Source organism: Apostichopus japonicus, chromosome 1, assembly GCF_037975245.1.
Source record: "Apostichopus japonicus isolate 1M-3 chromosome 1, ASM3797524v1, whole genome shotgun sequence".
Classification (NCBI taxonomy): domain Eukaryota; kingdom Metazoa; phylum Echinodermata; class Holothuroidea; order Aspidochirotida; family Stichopodidae; genus Apostichopus; species Apostichopus japonicus.
In genome coordinates this window covers 14480159-14505107 of record NC_092561.1, presented here as the reverse complement: position 1 = coordinate 14505107, position 24949 = coordinate 14480159, and the positions used below count along the sequence as shown (strand labels likewise).

General features: G+C 37.5%; 1 protein-coding gene across 9 annotated transcripts in view; it reads left to right on the top strand.

The window, feature by feature from the left end:
• Positions 1 to 23654, top strand: part of LOC139968739 (anoctamin-4-like) — a 103640-nt gene extending 79986 nt beyond the window's left edge. For 7 of the 9 annotated variants that reach the window (XM_071973146.1, XM_071973113.1, XM_071973136.1 and 4 more), the window contains 12 exons: positions 2128 to 2202; positions 6259 to 6423; positions 9790 to 9826; positions 10647 to 10758; positions 11882 to 11936; positions 13305 to 13402; positions 13997 to 14136; positions 14758 to 14910; positions 15385 to 15437; positions 16173 to 16345; positions 18403 to 18502; positions 19508 to 23654. In XM_071973146.1, coding sequence (XP_071829247.1) covers positions 2128 to 2202; positions 6259 to 6423; positions 9790 to 9826; positions 10647 to 10758; positions 11882 to 11936; positions 13305 to 13402; positions 13997 to 14136; positions 14758 to 14910; positions 15385 to 15437; positions 16173 to 16345; positions 18403 to 18502; positions 19508 to 19675 — 1329 coding nt within the window. In that variant the 3' untranslated portion in view covers positions 19676 to 23654. Of the gene's footprint in view, positions 1 to 1347; positions 1423 to 2127; positions 2203 to 3312; positions 3388 to 6258; positions 6424 to 9789; positions 9827 to 10646; positions 10759 to 11881; positions 11937 to 13304; positions 13403 to 13996; positions 14137 to 14757; positions 14911 to 15384; positions 15438 to 16172; positions 16346 to 18402; positions 18503 to 19507 lie in introns of all 9 variants that reach the window. The other 2 variants (XM_071973096.1, XM_071973087.1) reach the window with 2 other exon arrangements.
• Positions 23655 to 24949: the final 1295 nt, after the last annotated feature.

Below are 24949 nucleotides of genomic sequence, written 5' to 3'. Positions count from 1 at the left end.
GTGTCTTGAATGTGAAACAGTACGAAGAGGAGGAGGTGATTATAAAGTAATTCAAGTAATTAATCCGAAAAACCCGATTTCGTTTCACTCAAAGTTGGAAGAGCCGTACATGAACTTGCGAAGAAAATTTCCCCGGTTGATTGCATCGATTATGACATTAGTGTTCATGGTAAAACCACAGATGCATCATGGGAAAACCACAGATGCATCATGGGAATGAGAAACAGGCCTAAACCTGTTAACAGACTACTAATCTGGCTCCTCTCAATGGCCGGGACCAGTAGAATAACTGATCGAGTTCTAACGTAAAAGAAAAAACAAAAAAAAAATCTTAACAAGCTATTGGATGCATGGAAAATTGCCAATGAATGAATAAGCATGCGTCCATGTTTGCACTTTGTAACATTTTTATTTTTATTTTTTTATATATTTTTTTATGTTCAATGGCAACTTGAGTAGCAGATGACTTGTGTTCTTTCAAATTCTGTAACTATGTTGGAATTGGACTAGCATTTTGATGGTAGTTTTATGTCAATGAGCTTCCATAGATTAAAAGATGCCAAATAGTTTGCAGGTTGGTATATAAATGTTGTAGCATCGTTGTATACCTCTGAACACCAAATCCACGGAAGTATATATCGACTTGAAACGTGGGTGTAAGTTGCAACGGACGCTTAACCTAACGAGAATCATAATGAGTCTTGATGAGTCATCGCCCGACATGGGTCACTGTCTACCCGCTCTGTGAAAACTTTTAGACTCATCGGAGTCCTTTCACTTTTGAAAAAATCACTTGTTTATGCGACTCTATTGCTATTACATCTATCAATTAGTTATATTATAGTGTCAATTTTGCAATCGTGCAGTTAGGGAGGATGATTTTATAACGCTGCTTTCTTTTAATTCCAAAGTTATCATGTTCATCTTGTGGTTCTTACGCAAAAATAATCGTTCAGTTTTTCCTAGGCCGTTGTACGAAGTTTAGTTATCCAGACTGAATAAAGTTAGGTCAGAAATAATGACCTTTCATGATGTATGTTGTGCATTGCACACACTTTTATGTATGAAATTATTTAAACTGGCCATTTCATTGAAGTTTGAATGGTATTGAAATCATGAGGTTGTACATAGTTTTCAGGTAAAAAAATGTTAAAGTAATTGTTGATGATGATAGAAGGGGTAAAGACTTTTGATGTAAAATTCTCTAGGAATAACTGGCACAGGAGAACTCATGGTACATTAATTCAGCATGTTGGAATTAACCTGTGCTTAACAAAAAAACTCAAACATTTTATTCCTTTCTTTACCCGGTGATTTTTTCTCGTTGATTCACCCCTTGGTATACAGCTGGCAGAACCTTATATCAGTTTTGTAACAAGGTTTCCTCGGTTGGCAATGGCGGTTGTAACAATTTTGTTCATGGTAAGGCTCATCGGAGGTAACAGATGAAAAGTTAGAACGCTGTCGTGGGGTGGTGATTTGCATACTCGCACCAGTCACTAACGCTCACCCTTTGTTTTAATTCGCTAACGACCTGTATACTACTCACCCTATCAAATCTTCCGGTTGGATCCGTGCAGTGCTACGTGCGCTCGCACTGGCATGGACTCATCCAATCTCAGCCGCTCATCGTTAAATGTCATCAAGGAAATGTTTCTCTCGTTTTTCCAGAATATTTTGCAAGCCTAGGGAGGGATAAATGATATAATGATGCTATGGACAATTTCCATGGTTTCTCAAATTTTGTATGGATCGTAGATTTTTTATCAATGATTCTATATGAAAAAGACTTGCTAATCTCCTAAGGTAATGTCAAACACATTGGGGTAATGTCAAACACATTGGGGTAATTTCAAACATATTGTTTCCCAAGAGTTTTGCAGAATAGTCTGGTGTTAGAAACAAACTTTCCTTGTAAGCCGGCCCTGTGTGTTGAAGTGTTTCATATCATTGTATAGATATGTATATTGCTCATATTATTATTTTGCATGCTTTTTAATGTAACCGCTTATACCACTTCAATTTTTTTTACCCTTTTTCCTTTTTCGTCATTAAAAAACGAATCATTTATCATGTATGTATATTTGTCAAATTGTCAAACTTTTCCACCTCCCGACCTATGATCAGTTGACCGAACCGTACATGGCACTGCGAAACAAATTCCCAAGATTAGCAGCCTCAATCGCATCTATTCTGTTCATGGTAAGGGTCGGAGGAACCGATAGGTGGTGTTTCGTAGGGCAGATATGGGCTGCGCCATTTTGTAACCGACTCTGCCGTTGGGTTTTTTATCTGAATATATTCGTACTTTGGTTTTTTTACTCTTTTACTAGCACCGAAATGGTTTCTGTTTGTACACTCTCTCTCTACTGCTTCTTATTTTCCTCTAACAACAACGGTCTTTCTTTCTATCTGCCGCCCTGGTTTCTTGAATATTTCTTTTTTTCTGCTGAAAAATATTTACTTTCTTATTGAAAGCACAAAGGAATTGATTAATGTCGAGCTATGACAATATTTCTCTTTTCACTGTTAAAAACTGACACATTTCTGCTAGGAAAATTTGACCCGTATGTCCCTAAACGAAATCTTGTCGCGGCTAAATCTTTGCCCGCGAATCGCAAAATTAAAATGATCCTGAAAGGTTTGTTAAAACCTCACTTGTTTTGGGGGCTTTTTTTTTTTAGTTTTATTATCTCAACCTTACTAAAGTTGAGACGAGCTTGCCAAAAAAAGCTTTTCAGAATTCTCACTGAACTCCCATACAAGTTTCATTCACTGTTCTGTTGTCCTCCATTTTCAAATTGTTGTTGTTCAAATTTGGTATGAGCTGTTGTGTTTCCGTCGCAGTCCTTGTACCGTAAGAAACCATCCGAGTAGACAATGTAAACCACATTGTCGAACCTCTAACCGAAAATTATTTGAATATTTGACTTCGCTTGCATTTTGCAACAGTGCTCGGTTATTGTGTTTAGATTTATATACCAGAACTGGCTTCAAAAACGTCAAAACCAGGACGTTTGGTAGAAATTGTTATTAAATCCTCTTCTTCGCACCCCTCTCGCCACTCTCATGTACTCCCCTCTCCCTTCTGTTCCGCCTCCTAACCCCCGACTCACCCACTTCATTCTTTTCTTCACTGACAGCTAATTAACTCTTCTTATTTATTCTTTTGTCTTCTATATCTAACCTCTATTGTCTTCCTTTGTCTTACTAACCCTCCTCTCCTTCTCGCATTCTCCTTCCTCTGTGGATGGTCTTCCCTTTTTCCTCTCTATTTTCTTCCCTCCTGCTGCACTCTGTACTCACCCGTAGGAAGATGAACCCCACGCACCGTATCGGGTTCGTTTCGCTAGATATATCAATTCCTTTGTCTTCATTACGTTCATGGTAAGACATATCTCTCGACCATCCAGTTGGGACAATTCTTTGCACTATACTGTACTGTCATGTCCCAGCTTCAGAGCACTCGTACTGTCAGTACGAGCAGTACGAATATTCATGATTCTATCAGATAAATGTTCGGAACTGTTCGTACTGTCAGTACGAGTGCTTTGAAGAACGATATGGGAGGACAGTTTTGAGAGGTATGAGCATTTGGAAATTGTCCCAACTGGCCGTTTTCAACCCAGATTCATTTAGTTTATATACTTTTAGTCATTTAGTGTTGTTGTGGTGTATCAGTATAAACACATTCACACCCACAAATATTAAAATATATTTGAAAATAATACATGTATATATAAAAAATTTGCTCCTGTTGAACAAAAATGGAGATTTTACGATAGCAACCTTTCTCAAAGTTTGGATCTATGTTGTGTTTCTGTGGCAACAAAAGGCTCTGATGTATTAATTTTTTAAGTAAACAAAAGTGACCCCCCAAAAATTTGATATGTATGTAATATTCTTTTGCTGTGTTTGTGATCAAATTGTTGTTATTAAGGTTATTTGCGTGAAAATTCATATTTAAAGTTCGGAATAACACAATAACTCTAGAAAAGATAGCTCACATTAGCTCTCTTACTCAATTTTACTCGGTACCAGAGCTACAGTATGTGAAGCCCTTTTGGGCAAACTGTGAAAGCTTTCTCCGAGTTTGAATCTGTCTTGCCTTATTTCTATGGCAACAACACCTCTCTGATGTATTAGTTGTGAAGTGAACCCCCCCAAAAAAGATATTTCTTTGTTCAGGTGAATTGGCAAAAAAAATATATATATGAATTGGCCAAAAAAATATATATATAAATAAGATTTAAAAAAATTAAAAATAAAATAAAGTCAAATATTACATTCATACAAATTGGCAAGGTATACTGTATAGACAATGGAACAGGATGAGATGTAAATCTACACAGAGGAATAAGTATATCTAATTCCTAGTAGGCATCCTTCCATGCATTTTCTTTGGCATATATATATTTCTAGCATGATTATTTTGATATCATGGGCTCTTTTTGTAATACTAACACCTATAACCCGCATTGCACGTTTTTTTTACGGCACGTTATGCATTATTATAATTTTTTTCCTCGAGGGCTCAGAGGCTTTGCTTGGTGAGTGCAAAAAGCCTAGCCCTTTTCATATTTATTCTTGTTCAGATATATTAAAAGTTTAAATTGTTACATTTGATAAATTTTATATTATTATGATTATTGTTATTATTAAAGCTTTGTCTGACGTTTGAAAGGGGTTTGCTGTTTTCAACAGATCTTTCCTTCCATATATTTTAGTTTACTAAGTTTTCTGGCTGACATTAAACTTTGGAATACATGCTCAGACAATTCGATAACAGATTTACCCCCGACAATGCCTAATTTGAGCATTATAATTTGACCCTAATATTCATGCTTAAAAGTGCACAAGATTTGGTCAAAAAAGCTGAAGTTGTATGTACAGAATATGTCAGTTATTTCAGGAAAAACAAAGTAGTTGAGTATTAATATCTTTTTCCCCAAAAATTTTGTCAGACAGCAAGCCTCTTTCAGACCAGTCAACATAATACAGAGGTGTGGAAGAGATCAAAGCATGTAGAGTTGTGCTACCATTCTGGAGTAGTTGAGTCCTAAACCTCCTTAAATCTGCACGGACTTGCATGGATTCGAAAATGTTCTGATTTGACAATTTGAGATTCGGTAGCATTTCAATCGTTATGTTCAGTCATAATTCTCACTGTTGATTGGCTAGTCTCTTATGATTAGCTCTTGGAATATTAATACCTAAGCTGGTAGATTGAAAAATATGCATATGCTGCATGCCTAATGAGAATTTCACACCTCTGTGTATGAGATAATTAAGATTTAAAGTAGTGAGTTTACTAAATGCATTGTTTAGATCATAATGACATTTGATCATGGAAGTTTTGTGTTTCAGGGGTGGATGGGGGGGGGGGGGATTGGGGAGACACTTTCATTACATGCATATTGTTTGGCAAGCAGATTGTGAATTAGAAATGCAACTTCTGAATTAAAGATAACTAAAGGGGGAATAGGTATCATTCTCGGAAGTTTTGTGAAAGAAATAATCTAGTGGGTTTGTTGAAAGAATTGGATGGGATGAGGTGGTAGAAAGGAGATTGTAAGGGATTAAGATTGGCTTAGCTTCTTGAATATTCATGAATGTGTGGTATATTTATTACGCTTCAAAGCAGTTGAATATTCATGATACATGGTATATTTATCATGCTTCAAAGCAGTTGAATATTCATGATATGTGGTATATTTATCATGCTTCAAAGCAGTTGAATATTCATGGTATGTGGTATATTTATCATGCTTCAAAGCAGTTGAATATTCATGATATGTGGTATATTTATCATGCTTCAAAGCAGTTGAATATTCATGATATGTGGTATATTTATCATGCTTTAAAGCACTTGTATTGAGAGTATGAATCTACCTATTTCCTATTGGATAATGGTTTGTAGGAACTGGTCATACTGTCCGTGCGAGTGCTTTGAAGCATGAAATGAGAGTACAGTATTTAGACTGGTATTAGCACTGAAATGGTTCAGACTGGCTGATAATTATTTGGGTTTAGCAACAACCTCTGGTTAACACTCCGAAAAAGTTTTGACAAATTTTTAAGACCAAAGATATCCCTCCAATATTGTGGGTTATTATGAGCACTGGAATTTTACTCTTTAAACTTATGAAAACAGTAGAGAGAAGAATATGAAATGAAAAAGGAATTGGGGAAAATATGAAATATATTCTAGTCATCAGATTTCATCACAAGCTTGTGTTTCTTCTTCTCCATGGGTAGATTCTCCTAGTGGTGGCCGCGGTCGTAGCCGTCATCATTTACCGTATCGCTATCAAAGTCGCCTTGGCCCGAACAGACAGTGAGTTTGTCAGTTCAATGTCGTCCATCGTAACATCTTGCACGGCCTCCTTAATCTCTATCATCATCATCATGATCCTCCAGAACGTAAGTAACGGATCTAGGCTTTTAACTTGATATCTCGATATCAAGTACCAACCAACAGACTTGAAACGAGTCACTTCAAATCAGAAGTAGCTGATCTAGGCTTTAAACTCCCCTCGATATCAAGTACTGAAGGATAGACTTGAAACGAGTCACTTCAAATCAGAAGTAATGGATCTAGGCTTTGAACTCCCCTCGATATCAAGTACTGAAGGATAGACTTGAAACGAGTCACTTCATATCAGAAGTAACCGATCTAGGCTTTAAAACCCCCCTGGATATCAAGTACTGAAGGATAGACTTGAAACGAGTCACTTCAAATCAGAAGTAACCGATCTAGGCTTTAAAACCCCCCTGGATATCAAGTACTGAAGGATAGACTTGAAACGAGTCACTTCATATCAGAAGTAACAAATCTAGGCTTTAAACTCCCCTCAATATCAAGTACTGAAGATAGACTTGAAACGAGTCACTTCAAATCAGAAGTAACGGATCTAGGCTATAAACTCCCCACGATATCAAGTACTGAAGGATAGACTTGAAACGAGTCACTTCATATCAGAAGTAACGGATCTAGGCTTTAAAACCCCCCTCGATATCAAGTACTGAAGGATAGACTTGAAACGAGTCACTTTAAATCAGAAGTAACGGATCTAGGCTTTAAAACTCCCCTTGATATCAAGTACTGAAGGATAGACGTCAAACGAGTCACTTCAAATCAGAAGTTACCGATCTAGGCTTTAAACTCCCCTAGATATCAAGTACTGAAGGATAGACTTGAAACGAGTCACTTCAAATCAGAAGTAACGGATCTAGGCTTTAAATTCCCTCAATATCAAGTACTGAAGGATAGACGTCAAACGAGTCACTTCATATCAGAAGTAACAAATCTAGGCTTTAAACTCCCCTCGATATCAAGTACTGAAGGATAGACTTGAAACGAGTCACTTCAAATCAGAAGTAACGGATCTAGGCTATAAACTCCCCACGATATCAAGTACTGAAGGATAGACTTGAAACGAGTCACTTCATATCAGAAGTAACGGAACTAGGCTTTAAAACCCCCCTCGATATCAAGTACTGAAGGATAGACTTGAAACGAGTCACTTTAAATCAGAAGTAACGGATCTAGGCTTTAAAACTCCCCTTGATATCAAGTACTGAAGGATAGACGTCAAACGAGTCACTTCAAATCAGAAGTTACCGATCTAGGCTTTAAACTCCCCTAGATATCAAGTACTGAAGGATAGACTTGAAACGAGTCACTTCAAATCAGAAGTAACGGATCTAGGCTTTAAAATTCCCTCAATATCAAGTACTGAAGGATAGAAATTGAAACGAGTCACTTCAAATCAGAAGTAACGGATCTAGGCTATAAACTCCCCTCAATATCAAGTACTGAAGGATAGACGTCAAACGAGTCACTTCATATCAGAAGTAACAAATCTAGGCTTTAAACTCCCCACGATATCAAGTACTGAAGGATAGACTTGAAACGAGTCACTTCATATCAGAAGTAACGGATCTAGGCTATAAACTCCCCACGATATCAAGTACTGAAGGATAGACTTGAAACGAGTCACTTCATATCAGAAGTAACGGATCTAGGCTTTAAACTCCCCTCGATATCAAGTACTGAAGGATAGACTTGAAACGAGTCACTTCATATCAGAAGTAACGGATCTAGGCTATAAACTCCCCACGACATCAAGTACTGAAGGATAGACTTGAAACGAGTCACTTCAAATCAGAAGTAACGGATCTAGGCTATAAACTCCCCACGATATCAAGTACTGAAGGATAGACTTGAAAGGAGTCACTTCAAATCAGAAGTAACGGATCTAGGCTATAAACTCCCCTCGATATCAAGTACTGAAGGATAGACTTGAAACGAGTCACTTCAAATCAGAAGTAACGGATCTAGGCTTTAAACTCCCCTCGATATCAAGTACTGAAGGATAGACTTGAAACGAGTCACTTCAAATCAGAAGTAACGGATCTAGGCTATAAACTCCTCACGATATCAAGTATTGAAGGATAGACTTGAAACGAGTCACTTCAAATCAGAAGTAACGGATCTAGGCTATAAACTCCCCACGATATCAAGTACTGAAGGATAGACTTGAAACGAGTCACTTCAAATCAGAAGTAACGGATCTAGGCTATAAACTCCCCACGATATCAAGTACTGAAGGATAGACTTGAAACGAGTCACTTCAAATCAGAAGTAACGGATCTAGGCTATAAACTCCCCTCGATATCAAGTACTGAAGGATAGACTTGAAACGAGTCACTTCATATCAGAAGTAACGGATCTAGGCTATAAAACCCCCCTCGATATCAAGTACTGAAGGATAGACTTGAAACGAGTCACTTCAAATCAGAAGTAACGGATCTAGGCTTTAAAACTCCCCTCGATATCAAGTACTGAAGGATAGACTTGAAACGAGTCACTTCAAATCAGAAGTTACCGATCTAGGCTTTAAACTCCCCTAGATATCAAGTACTGAAGGATAGACTTGGAACGAGTCACTTCAAATCAGAAGTAACGGATCTAGGCTTTAAATTCCCCTCGATATCAAGTACTGAAGGATAGACTTGAAACGAGTCACTTCAAATCAGAAGTAACCGATCTAGGCTTTAAAACCCCCCCTCGATATCAAGTACTGAAGGATAGACTTGAAACGAGTCACTTCAAATCAGAAGTAACCGATCTAGGCTTTAAATTCCCCTCGATATCAAGTACTGAAGGATAGACTTGAAACGAGTCACTTCAAATCAGAAGTAACTGATCTAGTCAAGTCATCATATTCCAAATACAATTCACTTCCAGTACTAGCTAAAGTGGTTGCGGTTTAAACTGCATTAGTACATTTCGGTACTATTTATGGTGGTTGTAGTTCAAACTGCATCGATACATTTCAGTACTATTTAAGGTGGTTCCAGTTTGAACCGCATCGGAATATTTCTGTGCTTTTCATGGTGGTTGCAATTCTAACCGCATTTGTATATTTGGGGACATTACGTTAAATATTAATAGTCTGTGGTTGTAGAACTGGTACATAATAGGGACCTTTGTTGGATATCAGAGGCTGATTCTGTTATGTGGGTTAAGAAAGGAAGATTTCTTTCACAAGAACAGTTGTCAACAAAGTTTATCAAGGATTGGAATCTTTTATAGTCTCAAGTAATTTTCATGGTAGAAATATGCTCTTTCCTCAGTTTAGAAGTTATACTGTATGACTAAACAGGTGCTGGGGGGGGGGGAAGGGGCAGGACATTGATGATGTACATCAGTTTACAAAGGAGAGACTCATTCCAGGAGCTTTGATGCAATATTATTTTTTTTTTCTGTTCTGTCCTTTGCAGCTTTATGAGCGAATCGCTGTCTGGCTCACCAATCTTGGTAAGTTATTTGTGATCAAAACGATTTTATATAATATGCAAAATGAGCGTATTGTCTCCGAAGCGGTAATGCCTGCTCTCAATATGGTTGGTGGTACGGTTATATATTTATGGTTGGTATGTTTCTATATTAATGGTTGGTGGTATGGTTATATATCTATGGTTGGTGGAATGGTTATATATTTAAATATTTATAAAAATGTTCAGTTTGTTTTGAACTACCTAAAAATCCTGGATATTTTGAACAAAATTTATGTAAGGTTAGAAACAACAAGAATATGATCCATGGAATCCAGATGTTTGGTAACCCTAAGTATTTCAACATCCCCAGATGATCCCCAGATGTATGGGGATCCCCTGTTTCCCAGATCCCCTGATCCCCAGATGTATGGTAACCCTAAGTATGTCAACATACATGCAAATTTTCAGGTTTTTTGGGGTAATATTTGATGGCATCTTGAAGGTCAGAAAAGGGACCATCATTTAGAACTAGAGTGACCACTTTCATCGTTAACAAATTGGCAATGGAGGTGCAGACAACATTAAGTTGAACCAATTTCTCCATCCCCTTGTCTACTAATCCCCTTACATCTATCTCTTTGTGTTCACCATGCTCATTAACCTGTCTGTATTCTGTGCGTGTTTTTGTCCCTTCTGTCACTGTTACTTGTCATTTAGCCTCTGAAGAAGATCCTGCTAGGATTGAAATGTCAACTTACTTTTACACATTCTCCTACACAGGCTCTCTAGTGGATAAGCAGTTTGCTAACAGTTTTATTTTATTTTGATTTTGAGCCAATCTTGTCATCTTTCTCTTTCAGAGTTGCATCGTACGGAGACCGAGTACGAAGACAGTTTCACCTTCAAGATGTATCTCTTTGCGTTTGTGAACTACTACTCCACTAGTTTCTACATTGCATTCTTGAAGGGAAAGTGAGTTTTTTCTTTCTTTCTTCCGTTAAATGGTTTTTGAGGCTCCTTGCCTGTTTTTCACGTGTATCGCTTACTATCTTTTCTCCTGTGCATATAACCCACCCTTTACAGAGAAGCCAATAGAAAAATACCCGGTTATCACAGGTCCCAAATTCATGAGGTTAGAAAACTGTGATTTATCTCCCTGGAAACCGAAAATGATATCTTTTATTTCAAAATGTGTGTTTCTGACATGCAGTGCACATGATGAGCCAGAATATTCAAGTGTTTGTCACAAAATAACCACAGGTTTTGTTTTCAAAGGGTATCGTGTGGTAACCCTATAACACAGGGTTGACACAGCAAATGGTGGCAACTTGTGGCAACCTGTGGCAAGAAATCCCAATGTCTAAAAGTGACATAGTCATTCTTGATACAGAGAATTATCCAAGTTTTGCTACCACTTGTGTAAAATCTTGTATCTTGGATGATCTCTGGTTTTTGCCACAGGTACAAAACACACATTCACACTTTGTCACAGGTGCCAAACCCACAGAGTTTTGCACATATTTTGCATATACTTTGCACATACTTTGCACATGTTTCAGGGACATGTGAGAAACATGTGACTTTTAGTTGTAAAATTGGTTCGAATAGCAAAAGTTTCTTTCTGTGATGTTTTCTATTGTGTCTTTTAGCATTGTACGCATAGCTGCCATATGTATAGAGAGAGGATAGCGGCCGTAACTGACTACCGCAGTTCTACCGTGTGGAACTCAAAAGAAACACCTTTGATCAATTTAGGGCACAGTTAAGGGAAGATTTGGTCTCCTTAAGGCCTGTTTTTTTTGGGGGGGGGGCAGGTGGGGGGTGGTTTTGTCTGCCCATCTACAGTACATGTTACACAAGTTGTTTCATCTAACTTTGCAGGGTTTTGTTCTTGGTGAAGGTGAATCATGGTCATTGCAGAAACAGCATTGTTTTTACAAACCATTTCACAATGTATTCATTTTGTCTGTCATTTTGAGAAGTTTCTATTAAAATCTTTGCAATGTACAGAATGTGGGCTTAAAAGTACTGTAGATATTAAATAAACTTACCTTTTCTCCCCCCCCCCCTTCTTGTTGTTTTTCTTTTTGCTCAGACTGCCCGGTAACCCAAGTGACTACGGAAAGATCTTTGGTCTTCGCCAGGAGGAGGTGAGAGGAACTGTTAACAAGAGCATGCCATGTTGAAGTCTCCCAAATATATATAATCACCCAACCCCTCCCCCCCCCCGACTCATTTCCATTCGCATGTGATTTATACACTTGTATGAAAATGTCTCAGGGTAGGTAATGAAAACAAAATTTCCGAAAGAATTATATGAGATTCTGTGAAAAAATATCCGGGAGGTGTCTTTAGTCGGATTCGATTCGATCTGCTGTTGAGTAATTCTTGGTGAGAATTAGGAACCTAAACAACTTGGTAGGAATATCTTATCTCCCCCCCCCCCCAGACGGACATGTTGTGTGGTAAGACAGATATTCCAAATAGGCCGTGTCCCTTCTGACCCTTCCTCTTTCTACTTATTGAATTACAGTTTGTAGATGTAAATCAATTTCCTTTCATGTCATATTTTTTGCCAGGTTCCTTACCTGACCCTGGGCCCCCGGGCTGTAACCCCCTCACTCCCCATCTCGTCAGGATCTTGCCCCACATGGCTAAGAGAGAGAAAAAAAACTCTCTTCCATTTTTAGGGGTGGCCTTACTCAAAATTTGCCTCTAGGAATTTGATATCTCTTACTACTTTGTTTTACTTTATCATATTTGATTTGACGATGATAAAAGTACTGCTTTTCAGTTGGGATCTGTTCATCTTAAACACCTACGTCACGTAGGTATTAAAGTAACGATCATAATTTTAGTTTGCTTCTCCCTGCTTCCTTGCTTGATGACAACACTCTTTTGGATTATGTTTATGATATGCCTTAGATATCCCCCCCCCCCCCCTCTATGGGTAGAATTATTTTTTGCTGAGCACTCCAGATCTCTTTGAAACTTCATTGAGTTGTTTTTCTAGTGTGCAGAAACCTTTGGACAAACAAGAAGTTTTCAAGTTTTGTCCGCCCCCTCCCCCCTCCAGTCTTCAGGAGGCAGTTGGTCTTGTTGTAAGCTGGTCCTTAATGTGTAGTTTAACAAACATATTTTATGCTGCAAGTAAAACGTGAGAGCGTGGTGGCCAATTGGCTAAGGCGTTGGACTCATGATCCAAAGATTGCTGGTTCGATTCCTGCCTAGTTCACTACGTTGTGTCCTTGGGCAAGATGCTTTATCTCACTTGCCTCTCTCCATCCAGGGGTTAAATGGGTACCTGTGAGGTAACTTGTCATTGGGCGCAGTATATAACTGCTGCCGACTGGAGGGATTGTCTCTGGGACAGGTTATCATTGACCAGGGGTAATATAAACGTCTGTAAAGCGCTTTGAGACCTATCGCTGGTATAAAGCGCTATATAAAAAGCAAATATTATATTATTACCATTAAAACCTGAAATTCTGAGACGTAACTGTTATTTCTCTGTGCAGTGCGATGCTTCCGGTTGCATGCAAGAACTGTTCATCAACATCGCCATCACTATGTGCGGCAAACAGTTCTTCAATAACTTCATGGAACTTGGCACCCCGTGAGTGATTTTATTCTAATCATAAACTATATTTATTAGAAGTTAGAATTTGATTTTCTATAATTTGATTCACTTTTCAACATCTTTATGAAAGGTATAATATATTCTCAGATTTAAAAAGAAGTATGTAACTCTGAGCAACCCACCCCACCTCCCTCCCCCCAAAAAAGGGGCAAAAGAGAGGCTAAAACACATTGGTCCTACTTCTATCACAATGTATCTTATCAAATAAAATATGATTTGTAGCATATATGCAAATGATAGATGCAGATTGCAGTTAGAACTGATATTATATGAATTTAAAGATGTTTTCATATAAGTGCTTTAAGTTTACTTGGTGGTGTTTTGTGTGAAACTTTAATAGACTTTTACCTGATAACCAGACACAGCAGTGAATGGGGCTGTGGAAGCTGTGAAGGGGGGCTGTGTGTGTTTGAAGGAGGGGGGAGGGGGAGTGGGATGGATCTGTTTTGGAGGAGGAAGGGGAATGGATGGGATGGGATTGACATTCCAAGCCGAGGCTTGGAAGGTTAACATAACATGTTTTAATATTTCCGAAATAAAGACAATGGCCGTAATAATTTCTTTCTGCAGGGTCATCCTGAACTGCATCCGATCCTACCGAGGGCGTCAGGAGGCCAAGAAGAGTAAGGGGAGGTACGAACAATGGGAGAAAGACCTGGACCTGGCTGACCTGGGACCACGAGGGCTATTCAAGGAGTACCTGGAGATGGGTAAATTATTATTATTATTATAATTATTAATATATTACCTACATTAATGCACCCCCCCCCCTTCAACAGCAGCCATCCCCCTCAATGCATTACCCACCAAACCAAACAGGCAGTAAGAGATCTATTCAATCCTGCACTTACAATAAACCTTTGCAATTTACATTTCAAGTCAAGAAGTATCCGCTCAGATCTTACTCACCAAAGTTGCGACAAGATTGTTGCCCGTTGTATCATTTTCAGAATGACAATTTAAAACATGTAGTTAGTGTTTCTACAACCATGTTGGAAATGCAAGCCCGTTGTAGCTCTGGTACGGGTAGAAATGTTTGTGTTTGGTGCAGCATATAGAGATATCTAACTGACAAGTAAACAGGGCATCAGAGTCTTCTGTGAATCCACAACTATTGGAACTTCAAATATGAGAAAGACAGACAGACAAACAAACTCACTACCTGACTGACTGACTGACAGGACACATACACTCATATCACACATATCAAGACAACATGTATTACTTAATATGAATATACTTTCAAGGAAGATGTTGTATCTCTAGACATATTTCAAATGAAATCAATTCACCGCTTCATGCTCTCTCTCCGATTTCATCCTTTTGTCTAGTCGTTCAGTTCGGTTTCACGACCATCTTTGTTGCCGCATTCCCATTGGCTCCTTTCTTCGCTCTCCTGAACAATCTCATCGAGATCCGGTTGGATGCCTTTAAGTTCATCTCACAGCTTCGCAGACCGTACGCTGCCAGAGCTCAGGATATCGGTGAGCGGTTTTACTTAGTTCCCAGGTCACCCGGAGGTCACCAGTTACATAAACTATGATAATAATTCCATAATGGTTAAGGCTTCTCTGCTCCAGTAGTCACTAGCAAAGGAAACTTTAGATCAGATATTTAGGCATCAGTGAACCTGTATAAATGAGAAGGGTGTCTTACGACCACATCGTCGTATATTTTTTTCTCTTCCACGTCGGTAACGCGATCGACCAGAGAAACATCCAAATTATTTTTCAACGTATTCTTCACAGATCACAGGATTCAAAGTCGTTGCTTATCCGTTTGTATAAAGGGCAGATTCTTCTTTCGCTCTTATCCCAAACAAATTTGACCTGACAATGATTAGTAAAGTGTGCCCTCCAAATACCAAATGCACGGAGAGTGTAGGGAGAGGGAACTGTTGGACCTATTTACACCCCTTTCACCTTGTGACATCTTCCATCCTCTTAACTTTTTCACAGGAGCATGGTATGCTATACTCCTGGCGATTGGCAACTTGTCGGTCCTAACCAATGTAAGTACGATACCTTCTTTCCCCGGTCAATGTAAGTGATGAAAAGCAGGCTTTATGCAATGATGCAAGATGCAATGCAATATGCAATGATGCAAGATTTCCGGCAATGATGACTCGTATGTGAGAGTTGTCACTGACACGCGGAGTCTAGTCAATGCAGAATGTGATTTTAAGAAAATCTCATGAAAAGGCAAAAATGTGACTCGCTATATCCAAACGTCAAAGATAAGAAATTTGAGTCCCCAAACGGTAGACTTCCGGGAAAGACATTTTGATTCTGCATTCAGCCATTCACTCTTCCTAAGTGACATGAATATTCAATATCGTGATTCATGTTTATTCATTTAAAGGCACTTTTTGGAGCCATGAAAAAAGGCAATGGAGATTTATCAGAAAGTACGACAAAAATAATTTTTTTTACTGTTTTATTACGAAAAATAAATGTTGTGAGATTAAACTTACCGTGTCATGATGGCCAGCGAAGCCTTCTTTTGCATTATTCAAATATTTATACCAGAGGGGTAGGTCTCAAGCAGTTTCCGGAAATTTCATACATTTGACCAAATTTTGGGGGCAGGGCTACAAAAACTGCTCTCTGAGCTCATTAACTCGCTCGTTGGGGACTGATTGCTTCCGGCAAAGAAATTTTGTTTCTGGATTAAGTTATTAACTCTTTGTAGTCATTTGAATATTTAATATCATATTTCATGTTTATTCATTCTCTCCCCATTCTAGGCCTTGGTCCTTGCTTTCACTTCCGAGTTCATTCCGCAAGCAGTTTACAAGCACAGATATGGTGAAGGAGGGTTAGCAGGATACATGGAATTCTCTCTGTCGGTGTTCAATACATCGAATTTCGAAAAGGATTCCGCACCAGTCGATTCAGATATCAATGCAACAGAGTGCAGGTGAGGTGACGCATATGGCATGATGGGGGGGGGGGTTGAGGGGTGGTGGTTAGGTGCTGTTTCACTTTAGTTAAACTCTTAGATCTTTAGAACCCTTGGTAATGTTTGTGTTTTCAGATATATCCCGATTTCCAGCCTACCGCTGTAGAAAACTTAGAGCCCGGGTATTCCAATACACCAGAGGTTGGGAACTCTATTGTTGTTACTCATGTTCAATCCCTGATAAAGAAACTATTTCTAATGTTTTTATTTCCATTCATAGCCATAGGCAAAGGGAAATAAATGCGACTGTGATGGCATATGTGTGTAGTGTCACCTTGTAAACATGGTAACTCACTGCGTAGCAGGCATGAAACTTAATATTTACTAGAGAGATGCCGGTATTGAATTCTCGGCTGGTATTGTTTTTTGGAAGTCAAAGGTCATTTGGGGTCAACAGTGGACAAGACATGAAACACTTACAAGCGAGCTAACTCATCTATTTGGTGGGCAGTGATAATTGCTACTTCTCCCAAATTTCCTGTTGGAGGTCAAAGGTTATATGAGGTCGTCAATAGTGAAAAAACCCGGATAACTTAAGGAACTTATGAACTCGATAATAATAACTTTGTTGAATCTCATACTTAGCATGGGATGGTTTGTTGTGGAGGTCAAAGGTCATTTGAGGTCAGGAGTGGTAGAAATGTTCATTTCTTGTAGGGAAGCTTACCCAGCAAGAACAGCCTTCCTGAGCCTCAAAGTGGTGTCCCTTGATGTGTATAAGCTGTCTATTAGGTTTGATAACTCAGGTCAAAGGACAAATGAGGTCAAAAGTGCAAGTTGTCAAAAGGACAAAAGAGGTCAAAGGACAAAAGTGGTCAAAGCCTGAACACCTTGAAAGCAGGCTTAATCAAAAGTCCAGCTTTGATGAATCTCAAACTTGGTTTGTAGGTGTCCTCTGGATGGATTCTCAGTTGATATTTTCAATAGCTGAGGTCAAAGGTCTGTAGTGGTCAAAATGTAAAAAAATTCCTTGTTAAAAACTTACTCAACTTGGAAATAGATGAAACCTGTTGTTGGTGATTGTTGTTCTATAATGTTCACTACTGTAGCTTGATAGTAGTTGTTTTGAGGGTCATAATAATAATAATAATAATAAACAGTTCTTATATAGCGCAACATTCAATATAGCCCAACTTTCAATAAAGTCTCGCCGCGCTGTACAAAAGAAAGTGAAAGATATGTACACAATATACAATAAGAGTAAACAAACAATTATAACAATGAAAACAGGTGTGTCTTCAAAACAGTTTGAACATCTCCACAGACACCACATTATTTATGTTGAGTGGGAGTTTATTCCAAAAGGAGGGTTGAGGAGTACTGGAAAGATCGCTCGCCATAAGATTTAGTGGAACACAGGGTGCATAGAAAGCAATGATTGGGTGCTAGAGCGCAGACGGCGAGTTGGAGTATAAACGCCAGACAGATGTTGTACCTTCCTCCATAAGGTTGCACAGGGTCACAATTGTGTTCCTATAAACTTGTGTGGAGGAGGGGTTGTGAGTGGGACATTCTTCTGCAATTCAATATCTTACATGGGCTCGGGAGGCTTCCACATTCAATATTTGGGGCTTTGGGAAAATATTGCCAAATTTCAAGTAAAATGTTCACCACTCACTTTCACTAAAATGTGACCCTACTACCATCAACTTTTAAAAGTGTAATTATATCTAAGCAATTGTCAAGTTATCTTGAATTCTTTTCCGTTGTACTGGTTTGTGACTTTAAGATACATTCTCAGTGGCCCTTGTAATCAGGTGATTGCATAGACAGTTATAAGCCAAGGAATCACAAGCCTTTTGGCTTTTCTGGGGGGGGGGGGGTTTGGTTTTTATTGTTTGATTTGGTTTTTTTAAATTTTAAAGTTATGTGCTTGGTAAATGTGTAGGAAAAGTAGACTTTTCAATTCAATTTTAATTCCTATATATTCCAGTATTAATTAATGATATACAATTCATAAAAGAGGATCAATCATTTTCACATAATTTACACGTTTTTTTTTATTTCCCGTGTAGATACCGAGGATTTTACACCGGACCCAATCCCCCCTACGAGCCCACAAGAGACAACTGGATAATCTTGACCATGAAGCTTGTCTTTGTTCTCCTGTACGAGGTAATTAGCTCCGCTTTGGTTCTTGAAGAAGGGTCCTTGTTCACGATCTCCTATAATTTGAATGTAGAAACGTCATCTGTACGATCAATGGTATAATTTAGTTTTAAATATCGTGCATGGTTCCTATAAAGACTTGGTTGTATCCAGATGATATATTCCATGATATCAATATACATATATATAGTTATATCTTTATATAGATGTAATTTTTTCATACCAAAGTTGCGTCCAGCATACATTCTATACGTGGACATTTGATATACAGATTGAGGTAACCTCTATATATTACGGACAGAGGGAGGGATGGAGGAATATATTTTATATCACCTATCGTATATTATATTAGATATGTTATATTAGATTTATTATATTAGATATATTATATTAGATATATTGTATAAGATATATTGTATTAGATATATTGTATAAGATATATTGTATTAGATATATTATATTAGATATATTGTATTAGATATATTATATTAGATATATTATATTAGATATATTGTATAAGATATATTGTATTAGATATATTGTATAAGATATATTGTATTAGATATATTTTATTAGATATATTATATTAGATATATCATATTAGATATATTGTATTAGATATATTATATTAGATATATTATATTAGATATATTTTATTAGATATATTATATTAGATATATTGTATTAGATATATTGTATTAGATATATTGTATTAGATATATTATATTAGATATATTTTATTAGATATATTTTATTAGATATATTGTATTAGATATATTGTATTAGATATATTATATTAGATATATTATATTAGATATATTATATTAGATATATCCAATAGAGGCTTTCACTGGCCAGATGATGATCATTTCGGTCAATTTCTTAAGTTTAAGCATCTTCTCTGCTCAACTGTGGACGCAGTATGTGTCACACTATGCTGTTTGTAACCGTGTGTCACGTGACAGTCTACGTGGGCAAGTGACGAGATAATCGTTTTTTTTCTGTCAACAGCACGTGATCTTCCTGATCAAGATGGCCCTGGCGTACATGATCCCAGACGTGCCCGACTTTGTCCGTGACCAGATTAGACGGGAGAACTATCTAGCCCAGCAGGCCCTCCACGAAGCAACTCTCTTGAAGGCCAAGGAACAAGAGGCAGCAGCCAGTGCGGACGTCTAGGACCCAACACTGCAAGGTGTGGTCGTGACTATACACAAGGGCTGACCAGTCGGTGTCATGATATCTGTAGGAATAGAAATGCATTTGATTCCACGGATGAATGTTTAGGATGGAGGGAGGGGGAGTTAGAAGGGGGGGGCATAATTATCACAGGAAGGGGTGGTCAGAAGGGTTAAGTAGGTCTAGATGTGTACCACAAGTCACATACTGATTCGAGGTACACACAGCGGCCTAATTATGTGAGGACAATTTATGCAAGAATGGCTTGGTGGCAGTGTTGATATTTTGATTTCTTTCCTCTAGTTTCATTAGTTCTGTTTTTGTCGTTTTGTCTTCAGTTTTTGTGTTTTTCTATTTTATATATTTTTTGGGCCTTGACTACAGCAAAAAACGGATCAACTCTCCTCCTTCGTGTATTCGATGACGTTGTCAGTTAAAAGGAGTTGTATGTCATGTCGTGACTGGGTCCTTTTCCTGATTGGTTCAGCATGGTCATGTGACTACACCCAGAAACTTGTCACTTTCAAGCAAACTAAAAGAAAATGATTTTATGATAGGAAGTTGAAAATATCTCCACCTTTTTTGCTTCATTCAAAGACATTTTTTGCCCTCAGTAGTATCAAGGTTTGTCATCCTTAGTATTATTGTAGCTCTATAAACTGACGACAAGGAAAATTTGTCATATGATTGAAATTAAAATGAAGCAAGTATTTTTTTCTATATACTTGTGTCAAATATTTCTGCGTTCTTGGCAACCGCATGTTTTGTTTTCGTTGACATGGCAGTAACTACCGAAAAAAAAGAAACAAGACTCCGCTAATTTTTATAGTCATCACACAACCTCGGTCAAAATTCTCAGAGATTTAAAAAAAAAAAAATGCTAATTTTTAAATTTTTATAGTCATCACACCCTCAGTAAATATTCTCCATAATTCAAAATCTTGTGAGGATTTTCCTTTCTGTTTGAAAGTTTTCCAAAAATATAAACAGCCAATTTTGAAATGAAATTACCATTTTTATAAACGTGAACCACGGGGCAAACGGTCTTTGATTATTACGAGGTCTTTCTGCTGTTTATGTCAATACTGCGTGCAACTCTTCACACTATTTTTTTTGTAACAGGGTAGGTAAATTCACTTACCGACAATCTGTGCTTCCTTTTCCAAACACACAAAGTAGTTGTTTCTTTCTTTTTTTTTCGTTTTCATCAACCACCCCATGTTACCAAGGTGATCAACCACATTTATCCGAGAACCTTGCAATGCAGTTTTTAAATATATGCTGAGTTTGTTTAAAATAAAAATTTAAATATCTAAACCTGTGGAAATTTGCTTTTTAACACCTCACAAATACACTTTTAAAAAAAATTTGTAATATTTTGTTTTTTAAAGCTGAACCATCTTTTAACGGTTCTCTTCGAAATTGTTGAATTGTCGTTTTGGTGGAAGTCGATGTATAAATTAATTAGTTTCGTTTTTCAGTTGGTTCTTAGAATCACTGGCAGAAAACACAGATTTTCTGGCCAAATTTGTTACTGCACATGAATGGTCATTATAACAAATTCTTTGATTCATACAATCAGTTTTACAAACTGTTGATTTGTTCGTAATATTTATAAACAAAAGTGTGATTAATCTCAAGCATAAGATCAACAAAAGTGAAATTGTTCCCAGTTTCTGTTGTCTATCTTTAAATAAGAACAACATCTCTTTTCATATTTCTTTATTTTCCCTTGCATGACATTGTGTTTATCTGTATATACCTGTATTGCATGCTGAAATCATATTCCTGTTAGGAGTGTAACAGTAATTGTTAACAGAAAGATACAGGCGTTGTTTTTGTTTTTTTGGTGGAGAAAAAAAAGAAAAAATGAAAAATTGTTATATGAATGAAACGAACAAAAGAAATCGAAAAATTCATTTTTCTCAGGACTCTTGTAAGATATCAAAGCTCTTGGTTCAAACCAAGTTTCTGGTCTTGACTGGAAGCAGCAGGTTGAATCTTTAAATAGCCTCGCATCAAATCACAAAAAAAAACACTGGATTAAATCTGTTGATATATGGTTACAATTTTGAAAGCATTGATAAGTCATAGGTATTTGCAGACATTATTCGTTAACTAGCAGATACACTTCAATTGCCTGCATTTCCGTGTATCGAGAACCATCAACAATATGATAAGTTGGTGCCATTTGGAAAATATCTAGACGAAAAGTTGCCACCTAGGCTTCTTAGGCCATTTTGAATCGTTTTCTGTGGTCGGCTGGAAGTGGAACACACTTTGATTAGTTTTTACATCATGAATCTTTTTCGATGGAAAACTAAATAAAGAGAAAAGATGTTGACATAAAGTCATGCTTTTTAAGTCGCTGACTACCCCCAGAATGGGTATCCAACATACAACCCACCCACTTTATGAAACATCGCTGTTGTGTGTATTTATTAAACCTGAAATGGCAACCAACCGCTTCCATACTTCACATGGTAGAACCACAGGAGTTGCTAATAACACTTTTGATTTTGTCACAAATAGTAGGGTGATTTTTCTTACAGCTTTTCAAATTCGTTCCTAACAGGATTGTAAACAAGAATGGATTGCTGGAGCCTCGTTTGATATTCGTAAAATCTATTAACATAAATGTAACCTCTTTTTCTTATTAACTATTAACGTGTATTCACAATGTTGAAATCAATTTTGTACAGACATTCAGAAATAGCACGGGCACATATATGTACGTATGTAATTAGTTCATAGAATTAGAACCCTGTTGGTTAAACGACCTATTAAAACTTTAACCGTTAACTCGACTAGGGGTTGGTAGAATCTTTTTACTTCTATTAAGGGGTTTGAAACCCACATTTGATAGATCTTTAAATACTTCATCCAGAATGTCATTTCTTTTACATGATATGGGTGGAGTCTGGGGGTTGTGATCGATTCTTGTACATTTAATCCTATTTCTATTATCGTTACAATAAAACTGTAGGGTTGTAGTCAGATTCGTGAAGAAGAGGTCTCGTTTGTGCGTTAAACCTAGAAATAAAATTTCATATTCCTTTTATTTTCTTACCAAGTATCGTAATAAGGACCAGTTGAGGACAGGCGGGGATTGACCGCGATCGTCGATTACGTGGAATACAGTGAAATGTCCAAAAAATTCCTTTCTTCTGGTGGTAAAATTTATCTTCATATCATCTCAATAAATTTGGGGTTTTTTGTCATGTAACTTTATGGTACAAGTGTTGTACTTCACATTGATTTTGTATTAACATCATTGACCAATTGCTGGCCATTTCCAACAGTCATGTGATATTTGTTTATTGGCGCTGTTGAGAAATAGAGAGTAGGGTTCCTTTATAGAGAACCCTAATAGAGAGAGGGGGTAACAACTAGTGTGCAACAGTGCAAACAGGGTCACATCTTGTTTTCATACTGAAAGTAAACTTTGTTATAATGGTTATAAGGTGAATAGAGGTTGTGTAATTGGACAACCACTTTTACGTATGATTGTGGCCTCTCAGAGAGCCAGTGTGATCCAGCAGCAAGTCATGTATAGTCATTGCTAGTGACACATTGTAATATCTCTAATATAGCAATTATACTTACGGACATGGTCCTGTTCTCTTGATTCACAATAGTTTTCAGCAATATTGAGACACTGCCATTAAATTAATGAATGAATTAATGAATTAATTAAATTAATATCATTTCAGTGGAAGGTCCACAAGTTGTTACTTGTAACGTTGGTGTGTCAGTTTTTTCACAGGATGAAATAATTTCTGATTGTTGGTAAAGTTACTTCATTTATTTCATTTTTTATTGGCTAATTGGACAACACGACGCATATACTGGGCAGACTTTTAAAGTGCGCCCTCTATTGGTCAGTGTTATCTTGTAATCCCTGCATGTCTTTAATATGGTATTTGTTTTCTATGTTATTCATAATGGTGGATATAATAATAAAGATATCAGAAAGGAATATTTCAATTGTTTTCATTTTTGGGGTGATTTCTTGTAGAAGGTGTGAGCCTGTGAGGACTAATAATGTGGGTGTACCTGTGTGTGTCCATGTATGTTGTACATTGGCTTGTAAAAGTGTGGGTTTATCTTAGTTTATTTTGTATTTTTTGTGTAGATCAAAGTCTGAATAATTTGTAAGCAGTAACTGCGCCAAGCTATTACGCCTGGATAAACCTCATACTTTGGTATATATAGATCCAACTTAGTGAGTACAAGAACCATATTGAAATCGGTGGGGGTCAAAGGTCAACAGAAGTTTAAGTCTAACAACGTTGTAAATATAACTTGGAAAGTGCAGCACTGGGACACCATATTTGCTGTGTAGATCACACATATCGATTGTAAGAACCATAGGACTGTGGTGGTCATATGAGGTGACCAAGTCTGAAAACCGTTGTGGACATTTCATAGGTAAAGTATATTTGGTAAACAAGTCCACAGTAGTAAACAAGTACACGGTAGTTGAAAGAACCTCGCAGACCACATGCATAATATGAAGGCCAACATTACTGTTGTCTCAGTACTGAAACTAATGATTTCATCAAACCTCGGGAGAACTCTTCACTTGCACATTGAACTGTCGTGACCAAACCTCATAAACAGACCAGCATGTGACATGTACATCATCAAAAGTGGACTGGTGGCAGTGGACTGGTGATCTAAGGATTACAGGTTCGAGCCCTGGTCAGATCATTGCGTTGTGTCCTTGGGCAAGGCACTTCACCCAGGTGTATAAATGGGGACTTGCGAGGTAACTTGTAAATATAGTTGCGTGCTCCGGTTTGTGGCTGCTCCCTATGGGAAGTCCCCGGGGACACGTGGTTGTGGTGCACTGTGGTGCCCCAGGAGAGATTGATTGAATTGCGCGCACTTTGGTGTGTAGGTGTGCCAAGTTACCAATGACCAAGGCTAAGATTGTAAAGCGCTACGATCTCGATGTAGCAGCGCTATATAAGTGTCTAATATGTATGTAAAAGTACATGGGCATGTACTAGCTAAGAAATGGCCAAATCATGACACACTTAAAGGCATGGAGAGGACGCAGTCAAACTCCGAACATTTTTGGGTTCTAAGAATTAACTGCAAATACTATTTTTCTCAAGATACGGAACGGTATTACGAAGTAGGAACAATTTCGCACGCCTCTTGCTAGGGAAATCTTTATAAAAAATTATAAAAAAAACTGTTTCAATTTTGTTTTATTCTTTAAAACGTTTGTTCTCTAATGCACCGCTATTCAGGTAGTATTTTAGT